Genomic DNA, 12619 nt, shown 5'->3' with positions numbered 1-12619 from the left:
CTAGTTTTCACAGCTGATATTGAGCTTCTCCAGCAGTTCTTTCCACATATGTAATCGATCTGATTCCTATGCATGCCATCAGGTGAAATCCAGGTATATAACCTGCGTTTATGCCTCTTTAAAAATGTGTTATCTGTGGAAAGAACCGCTGGAGAAGCTCAATATCAGCTGTGAAAACTAGGCCAGGAGCTGACTGTGGAACAGACCCCCAACTACTCATATCCAAGTTCAAGCTGAAGTTGAGGAAAATTAAATCAAATCCAAGGCAACCAAAATATGACCTTGAGTCTATACCACCTGAATTTCAGAACCATCTCAGGAACAGGTTTGAGGCCTTGAACACTAGTGAGCAAAGGCAGATGAGTTGTGGGAGGATATCAAGGGTATCATCCATGAAGAGTGCAAACGGGTTTGGGAATAGACTTCCTTTTTCATGTTAATGAAGAATAATTAGTACAATGTGTATTTTAAATTAATTTTCTTTGGGATATATACTAGACTAAACAAGCATACTAGGAGGCAGATATAGGGAAAGAAATGTGCCAAGCCATATGAAGACTTCCCATAAGCAAAAACTTAAAGAGATCAAAACTTTCTCTAGGGTTTTCAGAGAGAGAAAGCTCTTCCCTAGTGGGGACAACCTGCATATAGACTTCTAGTATTCTAAACTGTAACATAATACATTTCAGTTTATTAAAGCCATCCACATGTTATTTCTGTTACAGTAGTACCAGATAACTAAGACAAGTAATAGCTAGGTAGGATTGTCAGGACATCCTAATACACCATCTATCCATAGACAATATGTTAAATTAACTACAAGCAGAGAACTTATATTTGAAAAACTCAAAGTGTGACTGTCATAGTTCTTCTTCTTTACTATGTAACTTTGATAAAAATGTTTTCTCTAAACCTCAGTCTCTTTGTGTGTAAGACATGAAGAATAAGAGTTCTCATCTCACAAAGTTGCTCTCCCAAAGCAAATAAAATGTTAGGAAAAAATAAATATAATAAACATGAGAAGCTGGACTCTATAATGAAGAATGTAGACAAATATCTGAGGAAGACTCATCAACAGCCTGCATTATGCAGATGACACATTCTTGTCAGCAGATCTTGAAATGCATGCTGTAGAAGATCAAAGACTACAATCTTCAATATGAATCAATATCAAGAAGACAAAATCATCAACATTTGGCCAATAAACAACACCATTATATGCAGAGATATGATTGAAACAGTCAACAATTTCATATTACTTGTAACAGGAAATGGAGTGCATTGGGAAAGTCTGCTGTCAGAGACATCTCTAAATCACTGAGGAACAATGATGTCAGCTTGAAAAGTGAAGTGTGTCTGACTCAGGCCATGGTCTTTTAAATCATTTTATATGCATCTGAGAGCTGAACAATGAATAAGGATGACAGAAGAAAAACCAATGCCTTTAAGTTGTAGTTTCAGAGGAGAGTACTATAAATTCCATGGACTGTCAAAAGAACAAACAGATATGTCTTGGAGAAGGTGCTCCTTAGAGTCAAGTATGCTAAAACTGTCTCAAATATTTTAGGCATGTTGATAAGAAAGTCCATTTCCTATAAAGGTGGAAAGTCAGCGAAAGAGAGGAAGTCCCTCCATGAGATGGGCTGATACAGTGACAGCAACAATAGGCTCAAGTATGTCACAGATGATGAGGATGGGACAGGATAGGATAGAGCTTAGATCTGTTGTTCATAGGGCTGTTATGAGTCATATTCAATTCCATGGCAGCTAACAACAACAACAAGCACAGACCAATAGTCAAATTTATCAGGATATGTAATCAAGATTCATTAGTGATGATTGATGATTGGAATACAAAAGTTGGAAACAATGAAGAAGGAATAGTAGTTGGAATAAGTTGGAATGAAACTGGATATATTTTCAATGATTTATTCATTACAAATACTTTTTTACAAAAATACAAAGGGCAACTTTACACATGGACCTCTCCTGATGCTGCACAGGGATCAGAATTATTATATCTGTGGACAATCTGTGACTAAGATGTGCATGATCCAGGCCATGGGCCTCACAATTACTTGCTGTGCATCAGGGAGCTGTACAATGAACAAGGATGACAGAAGAAACACTGATGTCTTTGAATTGTGGTGCTGAAAAAGAGTATTGAACATACCATGGACTGCCAAAAGAACTAACAAATCTGTCCTGGAGAGGGTGAAACCAAGCAACCCTTTGCAGGCAAGGATTTTGAGACTCTGTCTCACAAACTCTGGGCATGTAGCCAGGAGGGACTAGTCTTTGAAAAAGAATATCATTCTTGGAAAGGTCAAAGGACAGTGCAGGAGAGGAAGACCCTGGATGAGATGAATTGACACAATAACTAGGGTAACAAGGGTAGGTGTGTCAGAGACAGTAAAATTGGCTCAAGGTAGAGCAGGGTTCAGAGCTATTGGGCATGAGGTTGCTATGACTCATAGTCAACTTGACAGCACTTAAACAACAACAAAAACATATCTGTGGAAGGAATCACTGGAGAAGCTCAACATCAGCACTCAAAACCAGACCAGGGGCAGTCTGTGAGACAGACCATCAATTACTCACGTGCAAGTTCCACATGAGGCAGAAGAAAATGTAAACAAGTTCATAAGAACTAAAAATAAATTCAAATTCCACTTGAATTTCAAGATCATCTTAAGAATAGGTTTGAAGCATTGAACACCGGTCATTGAAGACCAGATGAGTTATGGGATGATATTAAAGATATCATCCATGAAGAGAGCAAAAGGTCATATCAAAGATAAATTATTAAGAAAACCAAAACGGATGTCAAAGAGACTTTGAATGTTTCTATCTCACCATATCGTCTCCAACATTTATTACTTGGTGCCCTGCTAAACTTTGTCACTACTACTGGGGTAAGATGGTATCTCATTGCGATTTTTATTTGCATATGCTCTTATTGCCAATGATTTTGAGTATTCCTTTACTGTCTGTTGGCCATCTGAATATCTTCCTCTGTGAAAACTCTTTCCATATCTTTTGTCCATTTTGTAATTGGATTATCAGTCTTTTTCTTCTGCAGGCCCAGGACTATTCTGCAAACTTTTGTTATGAGACCCTTCTTTGAGATGGTATTGCCCAATATTTGTTCCCAGTCAGTAGGTTTTCTTTTCACCCTTTTGGAAAAAGTATTTGATGAACACAGAGATTTAATCTTTAGAAGGTTCCAGTCATCAATTTTATTCTCTTCAAACTGTGCATTTCTGGCTGTACTTGGCAGTCTCTTTATATTGTCAACTAAGCCTTCTAAGATTGTTCCCAGTTTGTCTCTTATGAGCTTCATGGTTTGGGAATTATTCCCAGGTTGATTCACTGTGAGTTAAATGCTCAAAATCACTGGTGATAAGAGATACGCAAATCAAAACCAAAATGAGATACCATCTTACCCCAGTAATAGTGGCAAAGTTTAGCAGGGCAGCAAGTAACAAATGTTGGAGAGGATGTGGCAAGATAGAAACTCTTATACATTGTGGGTAGGATTGTAAAACGATACAACCACTCTGGAAGGCAGTTTGTCTTTTACTTAAAAAGCTGAACATAGAAAATCCATATGACCCAACTATTCCACTGCTTGGAATATACCCTGAGAAAATGAGAACTGAGGTACAAATGGAGACACTAATGTGCCTAGCAGTGTTCTTTACCATAGCAAGAAGATGAAAACAGCCCAAATTCCCAACCACAGTGGAATAGATTGAGAAATTATGGTACATTCATACAATGGAATACTATGCAGCACACGGGAACAATGCTTTTGTAAATTAATATCTAACTTGGGATGGATTGGATAGCATTATGCTAAGTGAACTAACTCAGTTTTATAAAGACAAATATTGTATAAGACCATTATTGTAGGACACATATGAGGATCCAGGGAGGGGAGGGGGTGCTTAATCATGTTGTTATTTGCCATCGAGTCACCTGTGACTCATAGCGACCCTATATACAACAGCCCTAAACCCTGCTCTATCTCTTGCCAATCTTATTGTCTCCTACACGCCTATCCCTATTACCCCAGTGACTAAATCAGTCCATCTCATGGAGGGTCTTTCTCTTCTGCGCTGTCCCTCCACCCTCCCAAACATGGCGTCCCTCTCCAAGGATTGATCCTGCCTTGCAACATGTCCAAAGCATGTTAAATGGAGCTTCAGAATCCTTGCCTCCAAGGAGCAACCTGCTTTCACCCTCTCCAGGATGAACTTGTTTGTTTTCCTAGAAGTCCACGGTATATTCAATACTCTTCTCCAGCACCACAGCTCAAAGGCATCAACTCTCCTTCTATCATCCCTGGTCATTGTCCAGATTTCTGATGCATAAGGTCACACAATTTAATGGGCAGAAGGGGGGATGGGTAAAGGAAAGAGGAAAGAAACAGTGTGAAAAACAATGTGTATGGACTTTGTAAGTAAACCAGCTTAAAAATTTTTTTAAAAGATTTTCTGTCTTTTTCCCATTTTCTAATTGTGTTGTCAGTCTTTCTCTTGTGGAGATCCTGTAGTAATCAGTAAACTTTCATTATGAGATCCTTATATGAGATGATATTATCAAATGCTTTTCCCTAGTCAATACCGTTTTGGTTTGTTTGGGATTTTTGGTTGTTTTTTTTTCTTATTGGAAAAATTCTATTTCTTCCCATTCCAAAGAAGGATGACCCAACAGAGTGTGGAAACTAGAGAACAATATCGTTGATTTCACAAGCAAGCAAGATTTTACTGAAGATTATTCAAAAACGACTGGAACTGCCAGAAGTCTAGGCTGGCAACTAAGGGGTTGTGGTACTAGGGATATTGTAGCTGATGTTAGGTGGATCTTAGCTGAAAGCAGGGAATACCAGAGGAATGTCTATCTGTGTTTCATTAACTATGCAAAGGCATTTGACTGTGTGGATCATAAAAAACTGTGGCTGACTCTGAGAAGAATGGGAATCCCAGAACACTTGATCGTGCTAATGCAAAACCTATACTTGGACCAAGAGGCAGTCTTCAGAACAGAGCAAGGAAACACTGGTTCAAAATTGGGAAGGGCATACGCCAGGGATGTGCCCTGTCTCCATGCCTTTTCAACCTGTATGCAGAACAGATTATCCGGGAGGCTGGGCTTTATGAGGAGAAATGCGGCATCAGGATTTGTGGAAGATCGATCAATAATCTGCATTATGCATATGGCACAACCCTGCTTGCAGAAACTGAGGAGGACCTGAAACGCTTGCTGCAGAGGGTCAAGGACTGCAGCCTACAATATGGATTGAGGCTCAACATCAAGAAGACAAAGATTCTCACCACTGGACCAATTGGCAGCATCAGGATGGATGATGAAGAGATTGAGATTGTTCACAGTTTTAGTTTGCTTGGCTCCACAGGCAACACTCTTGGCATCAGTAGCCAGGAAATTAAAAGATGTATTACCATGGGAAAGTCTGCTGTTGGGGACCTCTCCAGAGTACTGATGAGCAATGGTGTCACTCTGGAGACTAAGGTGTGTCTGATACAGGCCATGGTCTTTGCAATCACTTATGCATCAGAGAGTTGGACAATGACTAGGGGGGATAGAAGGGGAATTGATGCCTTTGAAGAAAACAGATTCATCCTTGAGAGGGTTAAACCGGGCTGTGCCTTGGAGGCAAGGATTCTGGGGCTTCATCTGATATACTTTGGTCATGTTGTAAGGAGGGACTGGTCCTTGGAGAGGGACATCATACTTGGGAGGGTGGGGGGACAGCGCAGGAGGGGAAGAACCTCTATGAGGTGGATTGATTCAGTGACTGGGGTAACTGGGATGGGTGTGTGTAGGCAGTGCAATTGGCACAGGATAGAGCAGGGTTTAGGTCTGCTGTACATAGATAGGGTCGATATGAGTCGCAAGTGACTCGACGGCACATAACAACAGCAACAGGGATTTAATCTTTGGAAGGGCTCATTAATCAATTTTATTCTCTCTTGGTTGTGCATTTCTGGCTGTATTTGTCAGCCTCTTTATACCATATGCTAGGCCTTCTGTGCTTGGTTACATTTTATCTCCTATGATCTTCATGGTTTTGGGCTTTCCCACCAGGTCTCTGATCCATCTTGAGTTGATTTTTGTGGATGGTGTGAGATGTGAATCCTCTTTCAGGTTTCTGAGGGAGTAATCCAGTTTTTCCAACACCATTTTTAAGAGGATGCCATTTTCCCATTTGATAGGTTTTGTTTCCTTGTCAAATATCAGTTGACCGTATATAGACAGCAAGCAATAAATGTTGGAGTGGCTGTGGAGAGGTTGGTACTTTCATAAACTGTTGGTGGGGTTGTAAAATTGTACAATCACTGTGGAATGTAGTTTAGCATTTCCTCAAAGAGCAGAACATAGAAATTCCTTATGACCCAGGTAACTGCTAGGAATATACCTCAAGGACATTAGAACTGAGACACAAATGTAGATTTGTACAGCAATTCAGCATTATTCAGCATCGTAAGAACATGGAAACTGCCAAATGTCCAACCACAAATGAATTAACTAAGAAAATGCACTACATTCACACAATGGAATAATACACATCACTCAGGAGCAACTATTTTGAAAAATACTACATAACTTCAGAGAGACTAGAGGGCATTATTCTGAGTGAACTAACTCAGTCTCTTAAGAACAAATACTGCATAAGGCCATTATTGTAAAAATAGAAGGATAACAAGTAAAACGTGTATGAAAGTCCAAGGGGGGAAGGGGTGAGAACATAGCTGTGAGGATAGGTAGGGTAGAAAGTATAGGGTCACACAATTTGGTAGGTGGACGGAGAGGGTAAAGGAAATGGGGAAGATCTGGCAGAGACCTGAAAAGATGGGGTAATGATGGACAAATTCAATGATTATTAATTTTATAAAACACTATGTATGAGAATGTATGAACCATAATGTCAGTGAAGGAAAAGTGTGAAAGATAATGTGTATGAACTTTTCAAAAAGGAGAAAAAGGAAGCAATGGTGTTAAAGGAAGAAGTTCAAGCTACTCTAAAGGAATTGGCAGAACACAAGGCTCCAGGAATTGACATACTTCAACAAACAGATGCAGACATGCTCACTGGGTCATGCCAGCAGATCTGGAGGACCACTACCTGACAAAATGACTTGAAGAAAGCCATATTTATTTATATTTATTTTTTAAAAATTAAGGTGATCCAACAGTGTGGAAATTATCACTAATGTCACTTGCAAGCAGTATCTTGCTGAAGATTATATAAAAAAAAAAGACTGAGAACTAGCAAAAATACAAACTAGGTTTTGAAGAGGCCGTGGCACTAGTAACATCATATTAAAGTCAGATGTTTCTTGACTGAAAATAGAGAGTACCAGAAGACTGTATGTGTTGCATTTATTAGATAAAGACATTTGACTGTGGATCACAACAAATTGTGTCTAACCTTGAGAATGATAGGTATCTTAGAACACCTGATTGTGTTCATGCAAAACCTATGCTTGGACCAGCAGTTGTCAGAGCAAAGAAACACTGCATGGTTCAAAATCAGGACCTTTTCAATCTATATGTGGAAAAGATTATTCTAGAGGCAGGACTTTATGAGGTGAAATGTGACATCAAGGAAGACTCATTAACAACCTGCGTTATGCACATGACACAACTCTGCCGAAACTTAGGAAAACCTGAAGTGCTTGCTTCATGACTATAATCTACAAGATGGTTTGAAGCTCAAACATCAAGAAGACAAATATTCTCAGCAAATTGACAACAGCATGATAGATGGAGAAGAGATTGAAGTTGTTAACAATTTGAGCTTGGTAGGTTCCCTAATCAACAGTCTTGGCAACAGCAAATCAAAATACAAATTACTATAGAAAATTCTGCTATCAGGGACTTCTCCAGAGTGTTAAAGAGCAACGATGTCAGCCTACAGACTAAGGTGCACCTGATCTAAGCAATCACTCATTACACATCCGAAAGCTGGACAATGACTAAGGATGATAGAGAACAATCAATTCCTTTGAATTATGGTACTGGAGAAGAGTATTTAACATACCATGGACTGCCAAGGGAACAAACAGATCTGTCTTGGAGAGAATGAAAACAAGTTGTTCCTTAGAGGCAAGGATTTTGAAGTTTTGGCTGACATCAATAAAGCATGTTGCCAGGGGCAACCAGTCCATCATGCTCGTAAGGATGGAGGGACAGCGCAAGAGAGGAAGACCCTGGAAGAGATGGATTGACACAGTAACTGGGGCAGTGGGTGTAAGTGTGTTAGACACTGTAAGATTAGCTCACGAAAGCACAGGGTTCAGAGCTATTGTGCATAGGGGTTGCTATGAGTTTCAGGTGACTCAACAGCACACAACAACATTTGTATATATATGTATATTGTTGTTGTTGTAAATGTCCTTTATTCACGTGTGACTCATAGTGACCCAGTGTACAACAGCTCTAAACTCTGTTCTATCCTGAGCCAATCTCATCGTTTCTGATACACCCATTTCCATTACCCCAGTCACTGAGTCAATCCATCTCATCCAGGGTCTTTCTCTCTTGCATTGCTCTTCCACCGTCCTAAGCATGATGTCCATCTCCAAGGACTGCTCCCTCCTTGCAACATGCCCAAAATATGTTAGATAGAGCTTCAGAATCCTTGCCTCCAAGGAGCAGCCTGGTTTCACCCAGTCTTAGGCAAACCTGTTTGTTCTCTTATGATATATTCAATATATTCAGTACTCTTCTCCAGCACCCATCAATTCTCCTTCTATCATCCCTACCTTTCTGATGCATAGCAAGTAATTGCAAAGATCATGACCTGGATCAGGTGCACTTTAGTCTCCAGATTTATATCGTTGCTCTTTAGTACTCTGCAGAGATCCCTGACAGCAAATTTTCTCAATGGAATTAGTCTTTTGATTTCCTCCTGGCTGCTGGTACCAAGAGTGTTCATTATCAAGTCAAGCAAACTGAAGCTGTTAACTATCTCATTCTTTTCACCATTTATCATAATGCTGCCAGTTGTCCCAGTGGTGAGAATCTTTATTTTCATGAAGTTGAGTTTCAATCCATATTGAAGGTTTCAGTCCTTGACCTTCTGTAGCAAATTCCTCAGATCCTCCTCAGTTTCAGCAAGCAAGGCTGTATCATTTGCATAATGTAGATTGTTGATGAGTCTTCTTCCAATCTTGATGCCACATTTCTCCTTATAGAGCCCAGCCTCCCAAATCTGTTCCACATACTGATTGTAAAGGTATGGAGATAGGATGCATCCCTTGCATACACCTTTCCTGATTTTGAACCACGCAGTATTTCCTTGCTCTACTGGCTCCTGGTCCAAGTATAGGTTTCACATCAGCAAAATTGAGTGCACTCGGATTCCCATTTTTCTCAGAGTTAGTCACAGTTTCTTGTGATCCACATAGTCAAATACCTTTGCATAGTCAAGGAAACACAGATAGATATTCTTCTGCTATTCTCCTGATCTAACATTAGCTATAATATTCCTAGTACCGTGGCCTCTTCTAAACCCAGCTGGCACATCTGGCAGTTCTCTGTTGATGTGCTATTCCAGTCATTTTTGGATAATTTTCAGCAGGATCTTGCTTGCATATGATATTAATGATATTGTTTGATAATTTCTGCACTCTGTTGGGTCACTTTTTTTGGAGTGGGAACAAATATAAATCTCTTCCAATCAGTTGGAAGGATGGTTGTCCTCCAGATTTCTTGGCACCTTTGGTGAGCAGGTCCAGGGCAGTGTCTGCTTGTCAAAATATGTCAATTGCTATGGGTCAAATACCGGTGCCTTGGTTTTTTGCCAATTCTTTCAAAGCAGCTTGAACTTCTTTCTTCAACACCACAGGCTTGTTTACAAAATAAATTAATAATTCAGGGAGCTCTGGTGGTCTACTGGCAAGAAACTGTGCTGCAATCCTGAAAGCACATGGTTCAAATCTACCATATGCTCGGCCAGGCGGATACAACTCAACAGTACACAACAAGAAAAAAAAAGTAATAATTTATAATAGACCATTCTCTAGCAGTCAAAATCACTACTTTTCCTTTTGTGACACTTCAGTGGAGGCACGTCAGTAATATTATAACTAAGCCACAGTAAATCAAGGGTAGTTAAAGGTAGATACAAAAGCAAAACTGGTCCCCAAACCAAAAACATACAGGAAAAGCTTTATTCAAAATGGAGTTCTTGCTTACCTGGCCAATAAAACTGCTAGAAGATCTTCTGACACAGGTAACTTGGAGGACTTGCACAGCCTTCTAATGTCTTTGCTGGGTAGTACATTTTTCCTGCATTAAGGCAAAGAAGTTAGGCTTTTGTATATCTTATGTCCCTCTAATAACAATTACATATTATAGGAATGAAAATACAGACATGTCCTAAAACATACACAAGGAAATCGGCATAAAAATTGACATAAAAGAAAAAGCAATCATATTGTATTTAATCAACTTTTCCATTTCAAAAAATACAGATGGACACTGCGCCAGCCAGAACACCTGGCCAGCCGGAATGCTGCGCCAGCCAGAAAGCTGGAATTTCAATCACACACAGGTCAGCTGAGTCGCAGCCGAAAGACACCAGCCAAGCCAGTGTGAAACCTACCCACCAGAAGCAAGTAGAGAGCAACTTCCTGCCACCCTGTGACTCCAGAGGAGGAACTGACTGCCCCAGCTTCTAAGAGACCCGAGAGGAGCAACAGTCTGCCAGCCACCTCAGAATTCCAGAGGAGCGAACACCACCGACCATGTGACCCCAGAGGAGTGACGACTACCTGCCACTGTGTGACCCCTCTGTAGCCTGTGCCTGTAGGGACCCCAACATGCAGGGTGCCTCTGCATAAACCCCCAGCAGCACCCAAGCCCTGCACGCTGCCTCCTGGTGGGAGTGTCCAAGCACTGTGCTCCTGGGAGCTCCCCCCAATCCTTTGCTTTCTCCCCCTTCCCACGCCCACCCTTGCCGCTCCACAACCACACCCCTTAGCCCCCCTCCCCCCCCCCTAGAGCCCTGTGACCTCAGGGCACCACCGTAGATCCAGCCATCACCCAGAGCTATCAGCCGAGCTGCTATGGAACTAATCTGGCAGGAGAAAGGCCGGTGGGATCCTGACTAGGTTTACTGGGGCATTGCTGATTACCTGGGAGAGCACCTAATGCCATGCCCACTGGTGGGGAATTTGGCCAAGCTCTCTTGGGCTACACCAACTGGCCAGAAATGAGGCAGCCACTGGCTGGCTTCTGTGGACTCTGCAGACCAGCCAGAGGCTAGTGGGCTGGTGGGAATTTGACCTTGACTTTTCGGGTTCTGTTGGATCCAGGTCTAGCCTGGAGTAGGACCTGTTGTGTAAGGGCACCTCTGTAAGTGCCACCAGGCAGGGAACACTGAAAAAACCATTGGGTAGGAAACGGACAGCAGGAATTTGAGTAGGGACCAGAATCGTGAGCACACTCAGACAGCAGAGGTTTGAGCAAGGTCCCCCAAGTTTTGGACCTGCCCTTTCGATCACCCCAACCCTATGCCTGCCTCACCCCATTTGGCTCCACACCAGTGCCTACATGTCTGGGCAATCAACTTACCTTTAATCGGGAGCACCTTGACCTGTCTTACCAACAAGAGATTGCCCTCGTAGGCTCTGAACTGACATTTTTCTGAAGTCAGAAGTTCAGAGATATGCACAAGTTCAGTAGCTGCCCAACAGATCTCAAAAGCATTGTCTTCAGATCAAGAACATATCAATGTCTCGAAGAAAGCAAAGTATCCCACACAATACACAAGAGCAAAGCAAGATGTTGCTCACAAAGGGTGACACAGTATAAGTGGATTTCCTGAAGCCAAAAAGTCTGATGAAACTTTCTGACACAGAATTTAAAAGAGGAGTGACTGAAAATATCCAATGGATGAAAGAAAAACTTGATTAATTACAGGATACTAAAAGCAAAAATCAGGAGGAGCTCAAAAAAATGCAGAACATTGCATAGAGAACAAATGAGGCATTAGCAGCACTGTAAAAACAAGAATCTACTTTCAAAATATAAGGTCCAATGTTTCAAAGGCTGTCAACATGGTCGAGGGTCATATGAGCAGAGTTGATGAGATGGAACACAGAATCAGTGAAATTGAAGACAAAATTGTCACCACTGATCTGCTAGAGCAAAAAGAAGACTCAAAAAAGAAGGAAAAGGAAGAAAACCTAAGAATAATGTGGGACACCATCAAGAGAAATAACATGCACATCATTGAAATCCCAGAAAAGGAAGAAGTAAGTAAGTAAAGGCACTGAAAAAGTTGCGGAAGAATTACTAGAGGAAAACATCTCAGGTATAATGAAGAATGAGAGAATATGTATTCAGGAAGCTCTGCGAACACCACATAGATTAGATCCGAAAAGAAAAAAAAAAAAGGCATATCATACTTAAATTTGCCAGAACCAAAAGTAAGGAGAGAATCCTGAAAGCAGCAAGGGAGAAACAAAGAGTAAACTATAAGGGAGAACAGATAAGATGAAGTGCCAATTTCTCAGCAGAAACCATGCAGGCAAGAAGAGAGTGGAAGGACATATATCAAACACTCAAAGAACACAACTGTCAA

At 41.0% G+C, this 12619-nt stretch overlaps 1 protein-coding gene across 1 annotated transcript in view; it reads right to left on the bottom strand.

The window, feature by feature from the left end:
- Positions 1–12619, bottom strand: part of EFHC2 (EF-hand domain (C-terminal) containing 2) — a 386962-nt gene that overhangs the window by 29405 nt on the left and 344938 nt on the right. Inside the window, exon 13 of the mRNA XM_006902078.1 lies at positions 10228–10320. Coding sequence (XP_006902140.1) covers positions 10228–10320 — 93 coding nt within the window. The remainder of the gene's footprint in view (positions 1–10227; positions 10321–12619) is intronic.

This window comes from Elephantulus edwardii, unplaced genomic scaffold (genome assembly GCF_000299155.1).
Source record: "Elephantulus edwardii isolate Elephantulus edwardi_28Jun2011 unplaced genomic scaffold, EleEdw1.0 scaffold00365, whole genome shotgun sequence".
Taxonomy (NCBI): Eukaryota; Metazoa; Chordata; class Mammalia; order Macroscelidea; family Macroscelididae; genus Elephantulus; species Elephantulus edwardii.
Note: the sequence above shows the minus strand (reverse complement) of the source record. Positions and strands in the feature narration are given on the sequence as shown.